Genomic DNA, 14,126 nt, shown 5'->3' with positions numbered 1-14,126 from the left:
ATCCCCTTTCTAGTGGTATCATGAGCTATGGATACTACTTTGTGTAGCATATACATAATATTATATTGAGGTCGATTTCAAACCGCATTAGATGATTTTTTGCAACAAAAAACAAGGTCGTCGTGGGGGGATTTTGGGCAGCAAGGGCAGCCCGAGGGGCTGCCTGAACCGCCCCTTGTTTTCAATATAATTGTTTTTGTAAGTTGGCCGGATTCCGGCAACTTGCGATGACGACTAAGGTTTCCAAAAGAGTTTTGGAATATCAAAATGTCTTGGGCCTTGAAGTTGTTGGGCCATTAAATGGCAAACACAATTTGTGAATTTAAATGAGCCAAAATGTTTTTTGGTGAAAAATGATTTTTTGGGCCCTTAAGTTTAAATCCACAAAAGTTTGTACATATTTTCTCATAAAATAAATAATTGAAGTTGGACTTTAATTATTTATAGTAAATTGTGATTTACAAGAAATTCGGTTATAAATAAATTAATTAGAAAGTAGACAAAAGAGTTTGTATACTTTATTAATTTAGTTTATAATCGTGGCGGTTAGTGATTGGATCAAGATATATAATATTCGATCAATTAATTATTGTGATAATTAATTAATGGTGTATGATATGTGATATTATATATGAAGGATGATCAAAAGCCCAAGCCCAATTTGCTAGATGTATGCTAGCATATTTTGTTTGAATGATTGTAATAATTATCAAATTTAAAGTGGGCTTGGTTTATGGCCCGTTCCCACCCCATGAGATATATCCCTATTTGCCATGGATATTGAATTACAAATATTAGTATAGTGGCAGATCAAATTGGAAGATGGCGGTCTTGATGATTATGGAGATCGAAGACATGTAAATATTGGAGGCTAATGTAATAGTTGCATTTGCATCCCATGCATTTCCCTAGGATTGGACCTAGGCCCGTGTTTAGCTCGCACGGGCCAATAGTATTGGGGCGATTGATCATCCTTGTTTTGTTTACTGTTTATAATATATACATGATATGTTATAAATAATTAGTATGTGCGTTATTATTTGTTATAAATAATTAGTATGTGCGTTATTATTATGATAATAACAAAGTTGCATGAACCCGGCAAACATACGATCAAACATGGAGAGTTTTTAAATAAAATTAATGATGAGACCTTTCAAAATTAAAAACCCTCATTTTGAATAAGATTCAAAATTAATATCAAGTGCGAAAAGAGGAATTATAAAGTTGTTTATAATTTCCATGTCTTCCATCGACAATGGGTGCATGATGAACGCTACTCGTGCTCATGGCTCGGCTCATATTATTGGGGAGCCCTAGGTGCCGAAATGCTGTGACATCTATTGACATGGTGATGTGAACTACGTGGAACTCCCATGATTTCGGCTCATATTATTGAGGGAACTCATGGCGACCGTCCATTAAGGTTCAACATCGATGGGTAAGGCTTGACACGTAAAGATGAACGACGTCATATTATTGGGTCCTAATCAAACGTGAGACAAAAGTTTACGTAGAGGGTTGCATGACGATGCAATTGGAAACTACCTTTTAGGAATTGTGATTGGCTGATATTATTCGGGATCATAATTCGCTAATTGGACCTTGCGTACCTACTGAGGAAAGGAGTTTCCCGTTTTCACGAGAGGGTAGTGAAAGATGTCAAAACAGTGGGAGCAAAAATGTATAAAGTAAAAATCCATACTTTATATCTTACTAAATATTTTAAAATAGTCATTAACATTTATCTGTTTTACTTTTCAGTACATTTTTGACAATGTCTTCGATTCACAATCCGCTATCTACAATACTCGACAAACACGTATTAACCGGACCTAACTACCTCAATTGGCTAAGAAACCTAAAACTCGTCTTGAATTCGGAAAAAATAGCGTATACACTTACTGAGTCGCCCCCTGTTGAGGCTCCGACTAGCTGCACTCCTGAGGAATTGCAGACTTACAAGGATTAGTGAGACCATACTTGCGAGCTAAATGTTATATGCAGGTTTCTATGAATGATGAGCTGCAGAGGCGTTTTGAGGATGCAAAGAGTGCTGCTGACATTCATTTGCATCTCAAGAAGCTCTTTGGTGAGCAAACACGGCCTCTTATGCATGCTACCGTCAAGGAGCTGATCACTTTACGCATGCGAGATGGGGCCTCGGTCCATGAGCATGGCTTAAAGATGATTGGGCTTGTGGATAAGCTTGTGGGCATGAATCTTACATTGCCATCGGAGCTGACCACCTACGTGTTGCTTTTGTCGCTGCCGAGCTCATTTGATCCTTTTGTGGTGAATTTCAACATGAATAAGCTAGAGTCTACCCTTGAGGAGTTGGTGAATATGCCTGTTACGTTTGAAGCCACCATCAAGAAAGAAAAGTCGGTTCTTTATGTGGGCTCTTCATCTGGCACGAAGACTGGTCCACCTGGGAAGGGAAAGAAGCGTTCTTTCCAACGTCCCAAGAAGAACGTGCCCTTGAAGAGGCAATCTCCGAGTCCCGCTGCGGCAGCCATACCAGTGAAGGCTGACAAGACTGTTGACATCTGTCATCATTGCAAGAAGCCTGGACATTGAAGCGTAACTAAAGGGAATATCTTGCCCAGAAGAGTTCTGGAAATGGTATGTTCTATATTGAAGTAAACATTTCAATTAACTCTACTTCTTGGGTATTGGATACCGGCTGTGGCTCACATCTCTGTAATGATTTGCAGGTGATGGGAAGAAGTAGAAGGCTTAGGGAAGGTGAGACCTTCTTGAGGATGGGCAATGGAGCAAGAGTTGCTGCCAAGGCCATAGGAGATGTTTACTTGTTTTTGAACAATGATTTTAAGTTAATTTTAAGAGATGTTGTTTGTACCAGATTTGGTGAAAAAAATTATTTCCATTTCTATGCTTGATAAAGATGGATTTTCTTGTTTATTTAGCAAATGTGTTTGCAACATTTACAAGAACGAATGTTTAATTGGTACTAGAGAACTTGAAAACGATCTTTACACCTTAAAATTGAAAGATATTCTACTAAATAATGTCCAAGCAATAACAACAAAAAAACAAGCGAAAACAAGATACTTTAAATTCGGCACAATTGTGGCATGCTCGATTAGGACATATTTCCCTAAGAAGGATGGACAAGCTAGTGGGAGTGGGCATGTTTGATATGTCTGATATTAATGCATTCACGACTTGTGAATCCTGTCTGAAAGGAAAGATGACCAAAATTCCCTTTAAGGGCCATGTGGAGCGAGCCAAAGGGTTATTGGATTTGATCCATACCGATGTGTGCGGTCTGCTTAGCATCACCACTAAGCATGGACATGCCTACTTCATCATCTTTACTGATGAGTTTTCGAGGTATGGGTATGTGTATTCAATGAAATACAAGTCTGAAGCCTTTGAAAGGTTCAAAGAATTCAGAAGTGAAGTAGAGAAACAGTTGGGACGAAGCATCAAGACACTTCGATCGGATCGAGGTGGTGAATACTTGAGTGCCGAGTTCCAAGAGTATCTTAGGGAGAATGGGATTCTCTCGCAGTGGACTCCGCCCGCTACACCGCAGTTGAATGGTGTTTCGGAGCGTCGTAACCGGAATTTGATGGACATGGTTCGGTCTATGATGGGGTTCACGGAGTTGCCGCCATCCTTTTGGAGATATGCGCTTGAGACAGCGGCACTGTTGTTGAACAATGTCCATTCAAAGGCAATTGACAAGACACCATATGAGATATGGATGGGTAAGCCTCCCAAATATTCTTATCTTAGAATATGGGGGTGTCCTGCTTATGTGAAGCAGGTAGTGAGAGATAAATTGGATAATCGATCCATTTTATGTTACTTTGTGGGATATCCAAAAAATTCAGTTGGATACTTTTTCTATCATCCCAAAGAAACAAAAGTGTTTGTTTCTAGGAATGCGACCTTTTTGGAAAAGGAATTTCTATTGGATAGAAAAGGGGAGATGATAGAACTCGAAGAGGATCGAGAGACACCCACAATTGAAGAACCTACACCTGAAGAGCCAAGAGAGGAGATACAAGCTCCTAGAAGATCCGAGAGAGTCTCGAGACCACCTATGAGGTATGGTCTGCTTCTTGAAGAGGGCCATGATGAGCCTAACCATGGATGTGATCCAAGGACCTTCAAGGAAGCGTTATCTGATGCCGATTCATCCAAGTGGCTTGAAGCGATAGAATCTGAGATGAATTCCATGCATTCGAACCAAGTGTGGAATCTCGTGGATCTACCTGAGGGAATTGTTACCATATGGTGTAAATGGATTTACAATAGGAAACTTGGGGCGGATGGGAAGATATTGACCTTCAAGGCGCGATTGGTAGCAAAAAGATATACTCAAAGACAAGGAGTTGACTTTGAGGAAACCTTTTCTCCAGTTGCAATGTTCAAGTCCATAAGGATATTGATATCCATAGCTGCATGGTATGACTATGAAATATGGCAGATGGATGTCAAGACAGCCTTTCTTAATGGGGATATTAAGGAAGAGATTTACATGTCTCAACCTGAAGGATTTACATTTGTCGGAAGTGAGCATATGGTATGCAAACTTCAAAGATCTATTTATGGTCTAAAGCAGGCATCTAGGAGTTGGAACCTTAGATTCGATAGTACAATCCAAGAGTTTGGTTTTACTAAGAATCTTGAGGAACCCTGTGTGTATAAGAAGGTCAGTGGGAGTGCTGTGACATTCCTTGTACTTTATGTTGATGACATTCTACTCATTGGGAATGATGTAGGAATGTTGCAATCAACTAAAATATGGTTAGCGAGTAATTTCTCGATGCAGGACTTGGGTGAAGCATCTTTTGTATAGGGAATACAGATCTATAGAGATAGATCAAGAAGATTTCTTGGTCTCACCTAGTCCACATACATTGATACCATCGTGAAGAGGTTCTCGATGGATGTGTCATGGCATGTCCCTATCCAAGTCTATGTCTCCCAAGACTTAAGTAGAGATAGAGGCGATGACACGCATTCCGTATGCATATACAATTGGTAGCATCATGTTTGAGATGATATCTACACGTCCTGACGTGGCTTTCGCACTAAGTGTAGTGAGTAGATATCAATCGAACCCTGGTCTTCCACACTGGAAAGCTGTGAACGACATCCTCAAGCATTTGAGAAGGACCAATAAGTTGTTCTTGGTCTATGGGGGTGGTGAACTGAAATTGGAAGGCTATACCGACTCTAGCTTCCAAAGAGATATTGATGACTCGAAGTCAACTTCTGGATTCATATTCTTGCTCGATGGTGCTGATGTCTCTTGGAAGAGTTTCAAGCAAGATAGTACAGCGGATTCCACCACTGAGGCAGAATACATTGCTGCATCAGCTGCAACAAATGAGGCTGTTTGGATAAGGAATTTCGTCCAAAAGTTTGGCGTCATTCCTAATGGAGTTGCTCCTGTCCTGGTGTTTTGTGACAACACGGGAGCCACTGCTCAAGCAAAGGAGCCAAGGTCTCATCAGAAGTCCAAACATATATTGAGAAAGTACCACATCCTCCGAGAGATTGTGGAAAGAGGAGATATCTCGATTGACAAAGTCGGCTCTGCAGATAATGTTGTTGATCCGCTAACTAAGCCTTTACCTGGACCATTATCCGAAAAACATCGCGAATCAATGGGTTTGAAGCATATGGGTAGTTGGCTCTAGTGAAAGTGGGAGATTGTAAGAGTAGGCGCACGTCGAGCCAAGTGTTGGTCGACCGTTCAAAATGAAATTCTATGTATAAACAGTCTTTATTTTAATAATATTAGAAATTATTGTTTTGATACTTCTTTATCTGTAGAGAGAATATGAGATGCTCATATGATGAGTATCACGAAACTCATATTTGGAATAATGTATATTCTAAACAGTTCCTAGTCAATTCAGCCGCCGCTAAGAAAGATATAGACCGCTCGAGGTCGAGACTAGTATCTGCGATGTGAGTGCCATGTTTCATTGATAGGGGACATTGTGATGTCCAAACATGCAGATAGGTGCTTCTTGTAAAGTGCACTGAACAACCCTCCATAAAAGACTTTCAAAGTGTATCTCACTTATCGAGTGGAAACGTCCTATTTTACGGTTGTACACCATTAGTCCTTATGACCCGGGACAATATTGAGACTCTATATGCTAGCATTGCACTTTGACTTGTTTACCGACTCTCATGGGGTCATCATGTGGCAAGGTTGGGTGTTTTGTCGAAACATATAGGAGTCGATGCATTGTAGTCGGGGATTCACCACTTACCTTAGGGTATGGATATTCTATGTGATCTCATGTGTATGTAGTTTGAAATCTCTGATCAGAGTATGGTGATAATTATGAAAGGAGTTTCATAGATTACATCATCGATGCAACTACGACATGACACATATTATCGATTCATTGACAACTCTCGATATACCAATGGTTGTCGAATCGGTCGGGATATATGAGTTGAAGGGACCGTACTGTACGCTAACCATAATTGAATAGTTCTTGCAGGCACTATCATTTGATACCTAGGGAATCATGTAAGCGATACTCCTAGGCGTTTAACATGATTGGTTGGGTATTATCAGCCTTGAGTTCTGACGTTCTTGCTATTAAGGAGTTGATAAGTAAGAATGGTGCAATTGGGGTATGCTCAGATAAGGACATGTTTAGTCCGAATCACATTGAGATGTGAACCCACGGCTATTTGTATCAATGAACCATTGAGGGCCACACAAGTACTAGCTTTCTAGATCCCATTGAGAAGTAAAATGATTCAATGTGTTGAACGGCTTATAAAGGAGTTTATAAGCGTAAGGAAAAATAAAAGTATGACTTCTATAAGGAGAATGTAACTTTTAATTTGAGGAAGTGCTTCTATATTAAGAGTTGGCCAAACAAATAATGTATTTGAAAATTGTGATTTTCATAAACATTATTATGGACTAAATTAAATTAATTCAAGTGTTGAATTAATTAAACACTAGTGGACCTAGTAGAGTTCAAATAATTAAATTAATTCAAGTGTTTGATTAATTAAACAACATCGGGCCTTGTAGAGCCCAATTAGAAATAATTATTAAACTAGTGGGCTTGAGTAAAATAAAGTAAATGTTAAATGGTCTCAAATGTGTTTGAGACATTTAAATAAAAGTTCATGGGCCTTTTAATTGTTACAAGCCCGAATAGAATTGCATGCTTAAGAGGTGAAGGGTTGGAGGCAACTTTTGAGTTACTGGCATGACATGCACATGCAACTTTTTGCTTTTGCTTTTTGCACAACCAAGACAACTCATCCTCACTTCACTCCACACTAGCTATGGCCGAAATTTTCTTCTCATAGTTCTCCCAATTTTTCTTCTTCAATTGTTGAGGAAAGAAAGTACTTCTCATTGAAAAATCCTCTTATTTTTCTAGTGCAAAATAAGAGGGGTTCTAGCTTGCAAGTGGTGGGCCTAATTTTGAAGCAATGAGAGCTTGAAGATTGTCTTGCCATTCAAGAGCTTAGTTTTTAAATTAAGTTGGAGCCATCATCAATCCTTTTTGATTGATAGGTAAAATTTTCTTTAAACACCCTATGTATGACATTTCATGTTTTTCGTATTTGTTACACATTATAGGCTTAGGTTGCTCGGTTTTCTTGTTGAAAAACATTTTTACACTTCCGTTGCGCATTCGGGCACCTTAATCGATCCCCTTTCAATTTTTACCATGATTTTAAGATTCTTTTGTTTTAAAATCAAAGTTAGGAGAATGGTTGCTAATTTATGAAGATTGTAAGATATATATTGTTTAACAGATACTAGTAAATAATAACACTATCAGAGTAGGATGTAAAATAGTGAATTTGTGTTTAATCAGAATTAAGTGTTGTTCCAGATGTTACAACATCTCGAACAACATGCAGCGGAATATTATATTTTGTAACACAAATTGACTTTAAATTAATAGTTGGACGAGATTAAATTCGCACAAGTATAAATACTTGTGCGATGCCTTATGGAAAAAATTAATCACTAGAAAACCAAAAACGTTTACACAAAAACCAATCACTAGTGATTATCATAAAATCAAGTTGAGAAAATAAATACTTTCTAAAAACAAATAACCAGAATAAAAACTAAAACAAGAAAGCAAAATGTGATGCCAAAAGGAGATCTACGAAAACAGTCTTCAGCCAACTTCTTCACAGATGTTGTCTGCAGATGTTTCCAACATTCACGGCAACACGCGATCACCACTCTTCAAACACAGCACGTCTTTTGAATAGGATTTTATCTGAAATTCTAAACGTGCACAAGTGAGTAAATATGGACCGAGGAAGAGAGAGCACCAATGATGTCCTTGGTCTCTTATTTATAGATATAGAGTTTTACCTCCATAAGGAAACATATTTCATAAGGAAAGTAGAGTTTAATAAGAAATAAACTCTATTTGAATATTGATATCATATCTTATTAAATCACTATAATAAACATCATATCTAGAATATATTTCCATAACAATCTCAGCATCTTAGAAAGGCAAAATCATATTAAATATTATACTCAATTAAATCAACAAGGAAAAATAATATTAGGGAAATAATTTAAATCAATAAAATATATCCATTAAAATCGAAAATATTATTTCCCTTCAATCTCCTCTTTTTTTCCTTTCTTGGACAAAATGAGATCAAACCCATTTATCCTTGATTATCTCAAATCAACTCCCCCTGAGTTAGAGAACTTTTTCCCTTGAATAAAATAAGGTTAGTACGGGTGTTGTTAGAATTGTTTTCAACACTTGAGACAACACCTGCACCATTTCATTATCAGTTCATTTAGTAAAGATATCAGGTGCAGGAGAAACATAAGGAATATGATTACACACCAGGAAGCGTGTATAAGGAACTAACATAAAAAACAAGATAACTAAAACCAAAGAAAATAAGAACATATTCAATAATTCTCATCCTCTTCTTCATCATCATTGTCATCATCCTTGGTCTGAGATGGACCAACATCCGTTCGATCATCATCTACTCCTTTTTGTCCGGGAAAGACACCCACTTCCGAGAAGAGCTTGAGGTCAGCAGCCAAATCCTCATAATGTGCCAAGTCTGCCTTAGCTTGAGAGATCTTTTTGAGAACATGGTCAAGATGAGCCTGAACACCAGCAAAGGGAATCTTCAGATAATCATCCGTGGTTGCTGACAGGTGGAACTTGTATAAGGCCCGGAGGTAGGAGGTGCTGTGGTAGAGTCGATCCAAGGAAGGTCAATCGTTCGTTTTCCCTCAAAGAGAGCAGGGACTATCTTCAGTAATTCATTGGCATTTGTGGATTGTTCCGTGATTTCCTTAATGAACCCTTAAGACTCCAAGATCCCATAAATGAGAGAGGGAAATGGCAGCTTGGATGACTATAATCCTCCATGCGCATACTGCATAATAGTGTAGAAGACTAGACGCCCAAAGTTCAAAGAGGAGTTGCCAATGGCAAAAAAAGTCAGTGCCTGAGACTTAGTGACCACCGTGGTGTTGGTGGTTGGGGTCTAGTTGCGAATGGCGATCTTTTGAAGTACTGAGTATAGAGATGTAAGATTGGCAGCCGAGACCTTTTCAAGATGTGCAGGGAACTGGCGAATCAGTCCACCAGTCAGGGTGGAAATCACATCATTAAGGTCCGGTGGAGGACCTTCAGCAATTACAGGTGTGCCGTAGTAATCATTGATGATTTGTGGCTCAAAGTTGTACACCCTGTTCCGTACAAAAACTCGACCAAATTTGGGCGATCGTGAATCACTGACGCTGGGTGAAAGGTTCGCGTAGAATTCAAGGACCACCTTACGACAATAGGGAAGTACAAAAGAGATGGTAGATAACAATCCGCGGGATTTGAGAAACTCGATTAGATTGTTGCGAGAGAAGGCTTACATCTTAGCATTTCGTTCCTCAATAAGAGCCCGGTTGGCGTAAAGAGACCAGTTTGAAAACGCCTCCTCTGTATAAAACATGTTGTTGAAACTGCTGGACAGGTCGTAATCATTGAGGTCGATGTTGTCCGAGGAGGTCTCGTCATCTGAAGCAACATCCATAGGGGCAGGTGCATCAATAGGTACGGTATCAACAGAGGCACTGTAGTCTTCAGAAGCAATGGAGCCAGATGGTCGAGTAGCTTGTTGGCTCTTGAGGTTGGCCATAAATTTGGCCAACGTGATTTCCTCATTACTAGGTGGTGAGGACATTGGTGGAGGAGGAGGCGGTGCGTCCGTAGCATAATTAGTGGAGTCACAGGAGGAATCACTATTGTCTGAGGGCGAAGGAACTGTCTTTGTACGGGCCACAAATTCATAATCTCCATCATCAGAGTCATCACTCGAGGTGTGCTCAGGGTCAGCAAGTGAAGGGTGGCTCGTCCCCTCACCCTTTCGATGAAATCTCTTTGAGGTGGTCAAATCAAGGTTATACCCTTCCTGTCTTTTGGAGCGACGAACTTGCTAGCGCGGAGGATCGAACACCTGAATTATTGGTGGATTATCAACATCAAAAGCATCCCAAGTTCACCGGAGCAATAAATTCCAGAGGCTCGGGCATTAGAGCAGCAGGAATAATTTGCAAGTTCTAGACATGGGGTGTTGCAGCAGATGTTGTGGGGGGTGAGGAAACATCCTCTGTATGGCCCATTTCGCTTCGGATATCGTGTGATCAAAGCCCTTTCATGCCATTTACACGAGATAAGTTGTTAGTAAAGAGGAGAATCGACAATTTTTGGGAAAAGTTTTACAGCAAAAGGTTTCGGGAAGGTGGTACAGATATTCGAGAAACAATTAGGCAGATAATGATGAATTAGGTAGTGTAAATAAATGAGATAAGCGTGAATGAACAGTGCAACGGTAAAAATTTAAACAATCAAATGAGCCCAACCGGTAAAAAGAAATTATTCACTCCACAAAATTTTTCCCAACGGTATGAAAGTAACGACACTATTTAAGAGCTAAACACCTTTTCAGACATCGCTGAGACAATTTGAGACCAACAAATTTTCAAAATTTCTAGAAATAACTCCACATCGAATTTTAGCCCCACTAGACATCAAGGATCACATAAGTTAGAAATTTTTGCTAAGTCTGGATTTTCGCCGAATTTTACTTTTTTGAAATACTCATGTCCTTTTGGCGCAGCAATATTCACAATGATATGTTTATGCATGACCTATTTATGCCTAATAACATAATGTAACAAAAATTTAAGCATAAAACAAGTATGAGATATGTTTACAGATGAGGTGTTGTCACAAATGTTGGCAACATCTTTGTCAACACGTCCAATTCCTGAAAATAATTTTGATTTTTCCTGACACTTAGGGATTTAACTATTCTGGTCATGAAAGTGGTAGCTCCCACAATAGAAGAACGGTCTTCTTTTGGACTCCTCTAGGTAGCTTTTTCTAATATTTTCTATTTTGATCTCTGTAATGAATTTAGAAGAGGTAGCTCCCACACTAAAAGCACAGTCTTCATTGGACTCTTTTAGGTAGCTTTTTCCAACCTTTCTTCTGATACAGATCCTTTTTAGCAATCTTATCAACCTACCCAAACCACCTTTCACATGGGACAGACTCATGATGTACATGATTATCCTTCACTACTAAGTGACTTAGTTAAAATGTTTTGCATGTCCAAGTGTTTTAAATAAGATAAAATAAGGAATTGAAAGTGTAACAAGAGATTAAGCAACATCATTCCAACACTTCATATCACAGAATGCATGAATATGCAGAATGTCTAAGTCCTAAAAATGCAAATGCTTGTTAGATGTTGTCCGAGATGTTGTAACATCTGGGACAACATCTATGAATGATCAGACAGAACACATGCTGAGAGATTTCCTAAGGTTGGAAAACCTCTCAAAGTCTAATTCTTTAGTGAATATTTCATCCAATTTGTTTATTTGTATCGACAAATTCCATTCGAATCAAACCTCTCTCTACTAGATCTCAAATGAAGTGATGTCGAATGTCAATGTGCTTAGTATGAGAGTGTTGTACTGGATTTTTTGAAATGTTTATTGCACTATAATTGTCACAGTACACCACTAAGGGTTCACTCTTAAGCCCATAATTTTCTATCATTTGATTCATCCACAAGAGTTGAGTGCAACCACTTCCTGCTGTCACATATTCGAATTTAGCAGTTGAAAGTGAAACATTGTTCTGTTTTTACTATGTCATGATATCAAGTTATTTCAAGGTAAAAGAAACCTCCATAGGTGCTTTTTCTATCATCCAAATCACCTGCCCAATCAGCATCTGAGAACCCTACTAGATTAGAGTTGGTTTCGTGTGTATACCATAATCCTAAGTAATGGTTCCGGCTATGTATCGTGTGTATACCGAAAATGATATCATCAACATGGATTTGACAAATAAGGATCTCAACTTTGGATTTTTGAATAAAGAGAGTCTTATCTAACTCACCTCGTTTGAATCCAATTTCGATTAGGTATTCAGTCAGTCTGCCGTACCAAGCACAAGGTGCTTGTTTCAAACCATAAAGAGCCTTTTTCAACTTGTATAAATGATTCGGATTGTGTGGATCTTCGAATCCTTTAGGCTGTCTCACATGTACTTCCTCACTCAAGAAACCATTCAGAAAGGCACTTTTGACGTCCATTTGAAACAGTTTTATTTTCATGTAGCATGCAATAGCTAGCAAAAGTCGGATTGACTCAATGCGGGCAACAGGAGCAAAGGTCTCATCAAAATCAACACCTTCAACCTGTGTGTATCCTTGAGCAACCAACTTTGCTTTGTTTCGAATGATGTTCCCTGACTCATCAGTTTTATTTTTTAAAATCCACTTTGTTCCAATTATATTGACATGGTCAGGAGGTGGAACTAAATCTCAAACATCATTCCGAACGAACTCTTCAAGCTCATCATGCATAGCATTAATACAAAATTCATCTTTTAAGGCTTCCACAACATTTTTTTGGCTCAATTTGAGATACAAAACATGAAAATCTAACATGTGTACATGGTACTCATGCATACTAGTCCAACTATATTTCGGTAGTCGACTTTATCTTTCTTTCGAGATTGGACATCTTCACGCATCCCTCCAATGATTTAAGATGATGGATGGTTCTTCTAGATTTTGCTTGGAATACATGGTCCATCATCTACTGCCTCATCATCGTTGTGAGCATTTTCTTGTGATTCGGTGACTGCAGTTTCACATGTTGTTCCAGATGTTGCAACATCTGGGGCACATCTGGGGCAACATCAGTATTTTCCAGTGACATTTGAGTTTCCAGAAGGTCTTCAATGTCGTCTTCAGCAGTTTTCTTCTTGAGATCTGCACAATCATCAAAAACAATATTAATAGATTCCATAATAGTCCTAGTTCTTAAGTTAAATATGCGATAAGCTCGTCTATTAGTGGCATATCCCAAAAACAAACATTTATCACTCTTTGAATCGAACTTAGCAAGTTGATCCCTGTCATTCAAAGTTTAACAGACACAGCCAAAATTTTAGATTTGGCTTCTTTCCCATGATTATTTCATAAGAGGTCATGGTTGAGCCACTTCTTAAATACACCCTATTTCAGATATGACACGCCGTGTTAAGAGCTTCTGCCCAAAAATGTTTTGCAATGTTCTTCGAAGTTACACTACTCTTGCCATTTTTTGCAAAGTCCTGTTCTTGCGTTCGGCAATGCCATTTTGTTGTGGGGTTTTTGGTGCTGAAAATTCATGTGAAATACCTTTCCTGTCATAGAAGGATGAGAACAAAGTATTTTCAAATTCTTTACAATGATCAGTTCTGATCCTTCTCACCTTCAGTTTATGGAAGTTGGTGATTCTTGTGATCAAATTTTTTAATACATCGAAAGTGTCTGATTTCTCTCTAATAAAACTAAATCATGACAACCGTGAGAAATCATCAACACACACAAAAGAATATTTCTTACCTCCGAGGCTTTCAACTTCCATAGGACCCATAAGGTCCATGGGTAGTAACTCCAGACAGCGTGTTGTCCCAGATGTTGGCAACACTGGGTGCGATACGCGGGTCTGTTTACCTTCTTAACACTCTCCGCACACATATGGTATACCAGAAGAAAGATTAGGCATACCTCGCACTGCATCG

General features: G+C 38.8%; 1 protein-coding gene across 1 annotated transcript in view; it reads left to right on the top strand.

Annotated features, from left to right (window-relative positions):
- LOC140817966 (uncharacterized) overlaps positions 1 to 8,296 on the top strand; it is a 65,034-nt gene extending 56,738 nt beyond the window's left edge. Inside the window, exon 7 of the mRNA XM_073177760.1 lies at positions 8,198 to 8,296. Within this exon, the coding sequence (XP_073033861.1) occupies positions 8,198 to 8,296 (99 nt within the window). The remainder of the gene's footprint in view (positions 1 to 8,197) is intronic.
- Positions 8,297 to 14,126: the final 5,830 nt, after the last annotated feature.

Source organism: Primulina eburnea, chromosome 17, assembly GCF_022965805.1.
Source record: "Primulina eburnea isolate SZY01 chromosome 17, ASM2296580v1, whole genome shotgun sequence".
Taxonomy (NCBI): Eukaryota; Viridiplantae; Streptophyta; class Magnoliopsida; order Lamiales; family Gesneriaceae; genus Primulina; species Primulina eburnea.
This window is presented reverse-complemented; position numbering and strand designations above follow the sequence as displayed.